Raw genomic sequence first — 13,189 nt, forward strand, 5'->3', positions numbered from 1 at the left:
AAATTAACACGGTTGAATAAACTCTAATTTCACCTTCGCCATATGTGACGGTCTACAGTATATTCCTCTATTTTTTTTTTACCTAATTTCCCTCATATTTCTGTCGAAAGTGGATTAAAATATGACCACAAATATGACCAACCTCTCAACGTCCGGAAGAAATCAGATTCTTCGGAGTCTGGAAACGAAATTAGACTGTCTATAAACTATTCAATTGGTAATTTTGCACGTTCCTCAACCATCCAATGATTAATTATTCTTGTCAGGTTTCTTGAGTATTTCGCGAAGAGGAAGGATGAATTCTAGCACTAGAGCAAATCGTGGAAGCAAAGTTATTTCTGAAGCTCTGAAAGGTATTTTTCAACGCTTGTACCTTTTAATGGTGACTGTCATTGAAATTTTTTATCTTTGACATCTCCCGATTCGAATGTAAAGTTTAAAAATTCTTCCAAGATGTGAATTACCTCCGTTAAACTTATGTTTTGTTTATGTTCTGCAACTCTTTGGCCTGCGGACGATGCAATCTTCTCACAAAGAGCCGGTAAGATCTAATTTTCTTTTGCTAAACGTCAAAATACGTATCCCGCCTGCTTTTAAACTACTGCTCTGAGGTTCGGCCAACACAGCGCGCTCTTCATGTGACGAGTTAAGCTAATAATTACCCCTCCCTTTTACTAACAAATCCAACAATCTTATTAATAATTGAGCATTGTACTTTAAGTACTTGGAAAACAGAAATGCTTAATTCGTATCTCCGTTCGTGATGTTTAGCCAAATTTATTTTTCTAGCCTTATCGCTTGTTTGTAACACCTTAATTCCACATAAGATATCACTTATCGAGCCGAAATTTTAACATCTGTTCTCGTAGTTCTTAAAATGCGCTGGTTATTCAAAGGTTCAATTTATTGGTGTTGTTATTTTTTGAAATATTCATCTATTTATAACATATCGGTCAATACTCTGAATCAACATAGGGATATAATTTGAATTTTAGATGTCGCTATTCGATAACTTTAGCACTATTACATCCGTTTCGGCGGCGACCGATGTACCTTGCTGTCAAATGTCAATATGTCTAAATTTTTTATCGTATTTACCGCTTCGGAAAGTCTCTCTTGATTCAACGTCGAGACTTAAAGTCAGATTTCCCTTAACAAATTTAGAACTGAATAATAAGATTAATCTTAAGACCTTGAGCCTTTACAGCTGCTCAGCTAACGTTAAAACTTGTACACTAGTACGTGGAGGCGCCTAGGTGGTACGTATACTCCTCCTAATTCTGTAGACTAGGCTTGACTCGTCAAGGTGATGATGTGGTGAGGTTTGTCACTTCACAGATAATTTGAGACAGGGAGAATGCTTTTTCATACAAATCTCAGTCTATTCCTTGACAAGGATTATGAAACAAAAAGACTCATCCTTGTGATGAACATCATGTCATTGTTTAGACAGGCTGATGCCAGCTAAACATATGTAACATCTTCCTTCTCGTTCTTTACCCTCTGAAACGGTAGATGACTCTCTTGTCAACATTTGATTGGGTGTGGCTATAGTGCAGAAATGGGTGCTTGCTAAGGGTTTCAAAAGAAACAAATTGGAAAATGAAAAATAAATTTTGAAATCTGGTAACTAATTTCTATGTTTTAAATTCATGATTCCTTACTCCAAAAGCAGCCCATTTGGAGGCTAGTTGGTGCTATTGGCTCTACAGGCTCCAGATAAAATTTACTTCACATAATTTACATGTTTGAGTGTATTTTTCAGGAACCTGGTTATGTCGGATTTGCAAATCTCCCCAATCAAGTCCACCGCAAATCTGTGAAAAAAGGCTTTGAGTTCACCCTTATGGTTGTTGGTGAGTTATTTCTTATATCTAGTAGTAGTTGTACTATAGAAGCCATTTAAACAAAGTTGAGAAATTTTTTGGCAGTTGTCTATAAATTTTTAACATCACCATTGGTTTTTCTTAACCCAGATTTACCTTTCTCTCTTAAAGAAAATTAATTTTGTTATGAAGTAAATGGAACATTTTTGCAGCAATGTTAGTGATAATTAGTAACACAATGGCTACTGTATGAACATACATCTGATTATTACACTTAAAATTATTTGAATACCTAAAAGTTATTATTTGTCATTTCCTTATTACATATTGTTGTAAGTTGTGTGGCCTGTGAACAGGTTCTCCTCAAAGAGAACAAAAATTGCCACAGCAATTGGGAAGTTAACCATACTGAAAGAGATGCAGTAGTCCTTTCCCATTTTAGAAGTTCTGCAGTTCATTTGCTTGCTGCTTCCTCTGGCAATCTTCCAAGGTTTGCCTTTCCCTCACATCTAGAAAGGGAAATCTTGCTCACTCTTTATAAGATGGCTGACAGTCAGTTATGCACTATAACCAACAAGAGGGGCAAAAGGATTCCACTGTGAAAGAGATAGGGATTGTAAACCCAGGTTTCACTCCCACTATCTCAGTTTTATGATATTAGTTCATATAATTTATTATTGCATCAACTATTGATCCTTTAATTTATTCTTTTTGTTCTTATTGCTTGCCTGCTTCATCAATATACTATTGATATTGATGGTTAAAGCTCCCTATAAAGGAATCAGATTGCTGTTGTCTTAAAAATGTCTACCATAAGTAGTCTTGGAATGGTTTATCCAATCGTTGGCAAACTTGCTTGACTCCTGCTATCTTTGTTACACCATTCAGGTGAATCTGGTTTGGGAAAGTCAACTCTTGTGGATAGCTTGTTTTTGACAGACTTGTATGATGATACTGCCATTCCAAGAGTAGTTGGTGAGTTCGTGTAATTGTTCTATGCATCCTTTTGATAGAAACATACATTAAAAGTTCTGATACTGTAGTTTCTCTCTTAACAAGAGTAATCAAGTTATTTGACTGAAAGAAGACTTTCATGCAAGAAGGGTGCATTGCTCTCAAGGCCATATATTTTTTTAAAGTATTGAACAAATTAATTCACCCATAACAAAACACTAATTTAGAAGAAATCAGAGACACAAAGACATAAATTTTACACCTTGTCTTAGTTCTTGAATTGGGGTGTGCTGTGGCATAACAGAACTGCACCCTGAGAGGCTTGGGTTTGAGACTTGACCAGGTCATTGTGTTGATTTCTTGGCACTATGCCCCTCTCCACCTAGGAGTTATAAATGGGTCCAGGTGACACACTCAGCTATACCTTGTATACCTCCTTGTTGTTTTTTCCAAATTTCAATGTTGTCTGTGATCTTTTACTGGAAAGACCCACAGCAACATGGAATCTATTTATTCTAGATATATGATAAAAAAGCAAAATGCTGTTGATGGTGAAGTACGTTTGTATCTGTCCTCTAATAAATCCATCATTTGTTAAATGGATTATAATCTTTTTATTTGATGCATGAATGTTTTATTAGCTTAGAGTTCACAGATCAGCCAGTAAGCAAAGCCAATGATTTTTGTTTCATAGATCGTATACATCAGACAGTTGAAATTGAAACTAATACTGTAGAAATTGAAGAAAAAGGCATCCGCTTAAGATTAACAGTGGTTGATACTCCTGGATTTGCTGATGCTGTTGATAACACTGACTGGTAAGACACTGATTGACAAAGAGAAAGATAGAAATAGCCATTTTGAAATTTGATTTAGCATCACTCAGACAAACAAGACAAGCCCTTCAGCAATGTGCTCCGAGGTTTTTCCACACAGCTCAGCTCAGCTCAACACAACGCAGCTCACCTAAAATCCCTAATAAATTTCCTGTTCCCTAACAAAAATTAATTTAATTTATAATTTCATATTAAGTAAACCCTTTAACTCCTATGGATGTTCAAGACAGAATTTTCTCCTAAAAATATCAAGCAGACAAGTGACAAGAATAAAGAAAAATGTAAATTAGGGGTTATTAGTTGATCCAATACCAGAAGAATTGTATGACAGACAGTTGAGGGGCTGGTAGCGAGATCTTTGAAGTGAAAGGGTTAATATAACTCTGTTCAACTGTTAGCTACATTGAAGTGTTCTTTTTCCATATTAGCTGGCAAGCTGTAACAAATTATGTTGATCAACAATATGAGGCATACTTGCAAGATGAATCAGGACTCAATCGCAGACACATAGTGGACAACAGGGTTCATTGCTGTCTTTACTTTATTTGTCCCCATGGCCATGGGTTAGTGATTTATAATCATTTAATTTATTCACTGTAAACGCTCATTAATTGTTAATAAGATTTACTTCACTGGGTTGCCTGTTTTGACAGGTCAGCATCACACAATCACAAAGAGCCAGGGATGTGCAAGCTCAGTGATTTGGACACTAGATGAAATTGTCTTTTTTACACACGTCAGTGTTAACTGCCTCTTTTGTAGAAGTATGTGACAATGTTTGAGGTCCCATATGTTTTAAGGATTTGGAGATCCTTAAAGATGCCAGAATAACCTTTTTCATATCTTTAAGGATTACTGGTTCATGGGGTTGAAATGCCTGATTACTAAGTTATCAAATGAATGTATAATCCAATTAAGTAATTATCTATTAATAATTAATTATCTTTTGATGTAGGTTAAAACCCATAGACATTGCTTTCATGAAGATGCTGCATACCAAAGTAAACATTGTTCCAGTTATTGCGAAGGCTGATTGTTTAACAAAGTTTGAAGTACAGCGACTGAAAAGAAAGGTTAGTGGTATGAATCAAAATGTTTTACTTAATAAACTGCATCACACACACACACACAGTTTGATTGGTTCTTACCTAAGATCTGTGGGAGGACAGATGCAAAGATGACATCACCATTAATAATTGTTTTGCTTTTAATTTATCATATAAAACAAATAGACTCTATATTGCTGTTGGTCTGTTCAATTTGATGGGCCTTGTGTGCCACTATTGTGCTCTTACCACATTTTGATGTCATCTGCTATCTATTACTTAACAGATGCATGGCAACATGGAATCTGTTTGTTAGGTGATCAGAGAAAGAAATGTTTTTTTTGTTTTGTTTTGGGTTTTTTTTTTTTTGATGGTAAGGTCTCCTTCTACTGACTTAAAGAGATTACTTCCCTGCGGATTGTTACCAATGAATGGTAGCCAAGAGATGAATTAAGTTTTCTATTCAATCTCAAATTTGGTTTCAAGTAATTCATTTCAATATTTTAATTCTGTTAGATATTAGAGGAGATTGATGACAATGGTATTAAAATTTACACTTTCCCTGAATGTGATAGTGAAGATGATGAAGAATTTGTCCAAATCAACCAAGAACTCAAGGTTAGTGCAAATATGTGTTAATGATGCACAGTTCCTCCCAAAAACATAAACATAACACTGAACTTCAACCAGACGAGGCTTAAGGCCAGGGCCCAGTTGTTCAAAAGGGCAGATAACACTATCCAGTGTATAAGTGTTAACAAAACAAAGTGTGCCATCCACTGGGTAGAGATTCATTTAGTGGATAGCATTATCCACCCTTCAGACAATGGGGGCCAGCTCATTTATAACCAGGTCACAGCTGTACCTTGTCTCCTCTTATACTACAGCATGGCCTCAAATGCATTGTTTTAAGTAGGCTTTAACCTATAATTAAAAAATAATTGAGTTTACCATGCTTAGGCTTTTAATGAGAGAATGTAAAATGTTTATTCCATGAATAGACGATGTTTCACCAAACTACAAGAAACACTGAAGAATGAGCGGTGTTTCTAATAGGTCTTCAATGCAAAAACGTACAGTGTTTCAGGGACTGATCTTATTAAACAGCGATTCAGAGGGGGCCCAAAAGCGTGCATTGCGGGGGAAGGGGTAAAGTTCTAATGCATTCAACCTTTTACTGCAGGGTAGCATTCCTTTTGCTGTGATTGGTAGTAACAACGTAACAGATGTGAGAGGAAAGCAAGTACGAGTCAGGCAATATCCTTGGGGAATGGCAGAAGGTAATTAATTCTAACTAAAGCAGAGGTACTCCTTTTTACCGGGGCCAACTGTGGAGCATGAAAACTTGGTAATAATAGAGGGATGGTTGGATGAACGAGATAACGTGAATGGCTGACTCTGAATTCCAACGGTTCAAAAACTGAATTAATAATATACATGAAGAAATTACGCGCGTCTGATTGGCTGATGTTGTTACCTATACTGATTGATTGTAGTAATAGATTGTTGCTTTGTCGGTGTTCCATTACAATGAAGCAAATCCAAGAAGAGAATGCTTGAAGCGCTGTGTGTTGTAGAAAAACGGAGAGAATGTTAACCCTTTAACTCCCAGAAGTGACTAAAATGTAACTTCTCCCTATAATTTCCACATTATTTTTAGCAAATGGTTAATGAGAATACTCAGACTTATCAGGTAAAAGTTGTCATCTTGATCTTTCACCAAATTCTCGCAACTAATTGACAAGAAATTGTGTAGCAGCAAGAGAGGAGAATTAACAATCAGATCTTGGGAGTTAAAGGGTTAACAGACGCCTCCTGTTAATATTTCTTATTAACACAGTTAAACTATTGTTGTCTTAGACATGGTTTCATGCTGCTCTAGTTAAAAATTTAATCAATGGAACCGAGAAGTTACAATTCATAGACCTATATATGGATCTATGGGGCTATGAATTGTAACTTCTTGGTTACATTCATTAAATCGTTAAACCAGAGTAGCATCAAACCATGTCTGATTGTCTACTTGGTTGCCTTGTGAACTTTAATATAAATTGTTGTCTTAATTTGCAGTCGAAAACCCCGAACATTGTGACTTCATAAAGCTTAGAAACATGCTTATACGGTTAGTCGTTTTTTTTTTCCTATCGCATCACACTACTTTATTGACTTTTCAACAAAACTTTTCAAAACCTTTTTAGCGGAAGTTAAGTGAATTTTATAAACGATGCAGCTCTCGTTGGACAAGTACAATGTCTGACCATCTGTGTTTTGAGGTCTTTGTAGGACGCATATGCAGGACTTGAAAGATGTCACACAAGAGGTTCATTATGAAAATTACAGAGCAGAAAGACTGTCGAGCCAGGGGGAACCTTCCAGTCCACGAAAAACAATAGAAGGAATGTAAGTTAACCACCTCCTTCCACCATAACATGCGCAGTTCGATCTCTACCCTCTCCGTCATTTCTCAGCAAATGTGGGGTTTACAATCAAACGGGAGCAACTTTGCGTGGAGGAAGAAGAGGAGAAGAATTAAGGGAAATTATGAAATGAAACAAAGGAAGGATGAAAAAGTGGTCGAATGAAGAACTTAAGAGGGAGAAAAGGCCTAAACTTTTTAAAGGAGGGATTAAAGTTTTAAAAAGGGCATTATTTTGAAAGATTCTTTGCTGATTTTTTTGGCAAACTTAAGCTGCATGCTGTGGTTGTTTTCGAAATAGGAACTTAGATTCAAGAATGTAAACGAAGGTTACTATCATCCAGTGTGGCGTAAGACTACATGGTTTATGGTTCATCGTTTTACGGAGGGTATTTACGGGGAATTTCCAACGGTTGCGTTGTTTCTCGTTTGAAGTCTACAGTGAGAACTGTGGTTGTATAAATTTCACCGCGAGAAAGCAATAGAATAAAGAAGAACTGCACTCCCCGGCGATGAAATACAAATTCCGCTTTCGAGAGCCCTGACCACCACGGGAAAGCCTCGCATCGTAACGAGTGCGCAAATCCACTGTTTAACGTGTGAACGCGAGCTGCGTGAGTGATGTGTGTGAAGTGTGGAGTTGAGCGTGGCAAGGGTGCACCGTGCCATACTGAGGAATGATATTAGAATGAGGGAGATAGGATACAGCGTGACCCATCCTTCTTTCCTTTTATGATATTGCAATACACTCAAAAAGCTTACCATGGACACTGCTTTTCTTTATTGCAGGAAACGAAAAAGTGGAAATTTCGATTTGGATGACGTGGATACAGCAGAAATCTCGGAGAAGGACCGAATGTTAAGGGAAAAAGAAGCAGAGGTATTATATATAACTGGAATCGTAACAGACGTGCTCACCACACTTTTGAAATAATGACCGTGACATCGATCGGTGCACACCAGTGTGCCTAACTTACGCACATGTTTTTATCTATGGACAAGGCGACCGCACGGGTATGCCTTGGGGTTCTAGAGTGCTTTTAACCCCCACCCCCACCCCTCCCCAACACAATCATACAATCTTTTGATTGATCTTTTTTTTTTTTTTTTTTTTGTAAAACAACCAGGCATACGCCCTCATTCGCCAACGCTAAGACCCTCAGTAAGACACCCTTGTGGGAAAATTCTTCTAGTTCCCCCGTTGTTTGTGATACAGTTTTGACTTGAAATGTGTTTCTTGTGTGTGTTTTGAGATAAGTGAATGTTTTTTTTTTCAGTTGAGGCGAATGCAAGAGATGATAGCTAACATGCAGAAACAGATGGCTAAACAAAAAGGAGCTGCACTCGACGAAAAGCTCTGAATTCGCAAAGATGTGTCTAGAATTTCTGTAAAACTTGTAGAATTTCTATCACTTTCTGCCGGTTAGTTCTTATTTATAGCACTTGTATAATGTTATCACACAACAGTGTTGAGTTCTTCATCTGAGGGCCTCTTCATATGAGCCCGGTTGACCAGGCTGGCCCGGTTTCCGAGATCTCGCCTTACCTCTAAATCCTTTGTAAAATTTTCTATGTGTTCATATGAGAGGGCGTCCTGGCTCGGTTACCGAGACTTCTGTTTTTCCAACCGGGATCTCGGTAAGGGGGCTGGAAAATTTTGCCATATGAACACTTCATCCCGGTTACCGGGATGAATTATTCGCAATAGCGCATGCGTTAAATGGTCGATGACGAAGCAGCGCACTTTCATCACACAACAAGGCGGCCCGAATGGCATCGTTTTGCTTTGCCTGATGAATTTTCCATATCATTACCAGCCCGTTTAACTGCAGTGATACTGCTAAAAGGGTTAGCAAAGCCATGATAGGCGTAAAAGTAATATGTCGGTTGCATTTCGCCATCTTTGTTTTGTGTTTCTAATTTCGCGCCAAATCTCGTCCCCAGGATCTTCGGCCTTTTCTCATCTGGGAAACTGGGCTGAATTTTCTCATATGAACCCAAGACGAAATTCGTCCTGGTAAGCAGGCCATTTCGGTCAACCGCGCTCATATGAAGAGGCCCTCAGAGTTGTGTTTTCACGTAAGCTTCTCGTGGAGAGTATTGCGTGATGGGCTTGGCAACGTGACAATCAAGTAACGTAATATAACAAAAAAAGATAGTTTTCAAGTCGATATATGACAATTAACGGAAGTAAAACTAAAGCATTGGCAGGCGCATTAAGCGACATGTCATTCACAGTGGAGAATAACAATTCTTTTTCACGATTAACTACAGTTAGAATAATTTTCTTTGTAAATTCAAGCCATAATAAATTTTATATTACCACCGTTGCGAAATGTGCAGTGTGTTCGATATGTGTTAGGTATTATTTTAATTTGCTTCCTTCATGTTTGTAACCTGCTGTTTTGAAAGTGATAATCTAGCTCAACGCTCCAAGACCCACTTCAAACCTTTAGTTTATACTTTACTCTTTTGTGTATGTTTAGAGTTTATCTGGTTTGGAAAGGAAAAAAACATGACGATGAAAGAATGGTTTGAATTGTGCAGATCTGCTCTTTCTTTTTCCACCAAAAACGACTTACGTAGTCGAGATCCCGCTGTCATTCAAAAGACTACAATCATATTGATATGGCTATTGAATATGGCCTACGGATTTACGGATGGCATTCATAACGAAATCTGGATCAATATCAGTATCTGGGCAACTGCCCATCTACCCCTCCCCTAACCCAACAATAGTCAATTGATGACAAGTTAGGGTTAATGTTGGGTTAGGGGAGGGGTAGGTGGGTAGTTGCCCAGATACTGATATTGATCCAGAAAACCTGTACTTTTACACGAAAAAAACAATTCAGCGTAATTTGAAAATAGGCTTCGGTAAATTTCAACTGCATGAGCCATGATATTGGAAGTTGGAGTATTTTCGAGAAAGCAGAATCAGTAGTTGGGTTCGTCTTGGGGTTGCTAAATAAGTAAGAGAAGGAAACCGTAAATAAAATTAATTATGAACCTGGTCATGATGAGCCATAATTTGAGCAAATTTTACGTGCAAATGACTTGCAACTTTTCTCTATGGCATTTTTTACATTCGGTGGAAAGTGGGACAGCCTGCATGACAGACGTGCCTCTAGTTGTGGCTTAAAGCTGGCGCCATCGTCTCCCGTATCATCGGCAAAGGAAGCCCGCAAACCTGGACTACACCAACACGCCTGAATTATGTAAAGCACTTTGACTCCAGCCGAAAAAAGGAAAATCAGATTTGTAGTGGAGTTGTTAACCAAGAGTCATCAAATGGGGGACTAATTGGCAAATGTGGCGTTAATGTCCTGATGAACATTGTACCAAAAGAATTAGAGATCGTCTTTCTTCGTTTGGTACTACTTACATGTTTTAAGTTCTCCTGTAACAAGATCCAGGATGTTTGCTCTGAAAAATCTTACTGAGCGAGGCATTGGGGTCAACTGGTAACCGCAAAACCGCATTAAATTCTCACCTCCTTTCCCCTCTTCGCATAGAAACGCGACGCAATCGACAATTGCTTCGTGAGGTCCTTGAGCTTCTTCTGTTGCTGGCACGTGAGGCAAGTTGGAAGCCATAGTTCGCAAACTGATCGACGTAAGTGTTCCACATTGCAAGGTCGAAGTCTCTGGCGTTATTCGAGACGCATGCCCTCCAACGTAAAACTGATCTAAAAAATAGCCAAAACCGCAAAACCGAAAATCCCAATACCCCCTCCTCACTTGAACCACACAGTCCTGTGGTAAAGAAGTAAATACTTAACCTAATTTTCATGGCTAAAACTCTTGCTGTAACGAGTTGATGTGGATCTTTGGCGTCAGTGAAGACGTAGAGTGATGAACCCTCCTTAACTTCGCCATTGAGGGCACCTATTATTCCCTTGAAGGTCAACTATAGACAGTCTCCCTCTTCACTCGGTTTAAAACTTTCGATTGCTGCTAGATAATCTTCTCCTTTTCCGGCCGGCATTTAGGTTATTGGTCTGGTTTCCAAGAAGGAACAAACCTACAAAAAAATTTCAAAAACAATCCAAAGTGCATGTATAAATGAACTATTGACGGTTCCAGCTTGTTATGATCAGGGAGGATAGGAGGGTGAACCTTCCTTGGGTTAGAGAAATACTCTCTAAGATGTCCTCAATAATTTTTAAAATGTTGCATAAAATGTTGTATTTTCCAGATATATATCACCTCAATATTTCATTGACATCTCAGCATATAATACTAAGATTTATTTCCATACTAGGGTCGTGAAAAGGCGTGAGCAAAGATACTATTTCCATGTTTTCCCTCCGAGTGTTGATGATATACTTTGCCTGAACCTTTCCAGTTGGATGAATTCGAAAGTGACTCGGACAGTGACTCTAACGAAGCAGAATCAGAAGAGATTGTGGAAGAATCTCACAAAAAGATCGGGGAGACAGATAAAAGCATCGATGAGATTTAATCTCCGATAAGCAGGGACTTTGAGATCTTCATGCGACTCCTCATACAAGTACACCACTTGGTTGAGCAGGTTATTAATACGTCTAGCGGCAGTAAAGGTGATATAATTACACTAATTAGACACGTAGCTGAAGGCTAAAAATCTAATTTTTAACGCACAAATTATAGGATTAACTTGGTTATCAAATAATAAGAGAAAAATTGTAACCTTTTATGAAACATCACAACCGAATTCACGCGTTTATTTCGTTTTATAAACGACAGTCCAAACAATTAACCGTCAACTGTCAACCGTCAAATGCCCTAAAATTTTAACCGTCAACCGTCAACGTGAACTCCCCCATTGTGGCCCTCCTCTAAGACTTGAAGGTTCAAAGTCTTTGCCGTCTTTCCGCTTCACACTAAGGATAAACTTGCAGATATATTCGATGTCTTCAAGATTTCCTTGCTATTTTTTTCTTAGAAATTCAATGAGTAACTTCACATCTCTCGTCGTTTTAGCTCTTGTATTTTTGTTTTTTTGCTTGATAATATGGTCGTCAATTGAAATATTCAAGTGTCGTGGATCCTTGAGTCATTGTTAAAAGTTCAATTATTGTACTTTTGGTACGAAAGTTTTCGCTATAGAGGTTTGCACGCAAGGAACCTGAAGTTATTGAATGAAATCAGTGGCGTGTTGTGACAAGTCTCTCCTGATTGGACGAAACGCTTTACGCTCGTGTGAGAAAGCCATTTCGCTGCTCTGATTGGCTATCAGAATGTTTTCAGCGGTATGTAAATAATAACAGTATTTCAACTTATAGCAGTATAAATAATAACAGTATTTCAACTATTTTTTCTCTTGACTCAAAGCTTTGAATTTGCAATATTGGAAATATAAAAGAAAGTATTTAAAATTTGATTAAATCTTCAATTTCCACACTAACAACTTATTGATTGAACAGTTGAACTAGATATGAAATTTGGCTTGCTCATTTCTGTAATGTAGGCAGTAACAAAAAAATTTATGTGTTTTGATTTGAGGTTACTGTCAACAAAATCTGGTCAAACTTTCAAACTTTCGTTTCATTTGCTCTTTGGTTAAAGAAAACATTGAAACTAAATTTGCTGAAAAAAAACTTTTACAACTTTTCTTCTATACTTTATAAGCTTTTAAGTGGTGTATAGTTTTGAAAGTAGGGCGTGGAGAACGATTTTGGTAAATGTTTTCCCAAAATGTTTCTTGGTTTCCTTACATTCTGATGTTTACAGCGCATTTTGTTGCATACTTATCGTCTTTACCTGAACTCCTTCGACGAGGCCGCACAACTCATGATCATCAAGGCAGGCAAAGCAAGAAGTTCCTTTTCTTCCTCTGGTCCTTCTTATTCCCCGAAGGTGGGGATTGGGGTTGGGGGGTTGGGGGGTTGGGAAGGAAGAGGTAGCCAAACCCCAGATAAAAAATTGGCAATTTTTTCTCCAATTCCAATACTTGTTATTTTTAATTTAAATTACTTTGCGAATATTTGGAAAACTTTGAGGTGGAAATGTTTTCAAATTGCGCCGGGAACCATTTAAAGTGTGACGTCTCAACTAACTTTGTTTACATACTCTCATCTAAGCTGACTAGTTGACCCTTTCTTCGTGTAACAAAACTCTTTCTCGTCCT

At 37.8% G+C, this 13,189-nt stretch overlaps 1 protein-coding gene across 3 annotated transcripts; it reads left to right on the top strand.

The window, feature by feature from the left end:
- The first annotated feature begins 202 nt into the window (after window positions 1-202).
- LOC113667348 (septin-2) lies at window positions 203-9,405 on the top strand. Of its 3 annotated transcripts, XM_089189262.1 has the most exons (13): window positions 203-352; window positions 506-541; window positions 1,766-1,856; window positions 2,715-2,801; window positions 3,475-3,598; window positions 4,045-4,179; window positions 4,572-4,689; window positions 5,179-5,280; window positions 5,846-5,942; window positions 6,733-6,784; window positions 6,946-7,062; window positions 7,868-7,958; window positions 8,356-9,405. In XM_089189262.1, the coding sequence occupies exons 1-13, from the start codon at window positions 296-298 to the stop codon at window positions 8,437-8,439; spliced, it is 1,191 nt and encodes a 396-aa protein (XP_089045388.1). In that variant the 5' UTR covers window positions 203-295; the 3' UTR covers window positions 8,440-9,405. The 3 variants fall into 3 exon arrangements, with proteins under 3 accessions (XP_089045388.1, XP_027038962.2, XP_089045387.1); XM_027183161.2 differs by lacking the exon at window positions 203-352 and having other exon boundaries at window positions 395-541; XM_089189261.1 differs by lacking the exons at window positions 203-352; window positions 506-541 and adding an exon at window positions 1,100-1,259.
- Window positions 9,406-13,189: the final 3,784 nt, after the last annotated feature.

Source organism: Pocillopora damicornis, chromosome 12, assembly GCF_964200805.1.
Source record: "Pocillopora damicornis chromosome 12, jaPocDami1.2, whole genome shotgun sequence".
NCBI classification, from domain to species: Eukaryota; Metazoa; Cnidaria; class Anthozoa; order Scleractinia; family Pocilloporidae; genus Pocillopora; species Pocillopora damicornis.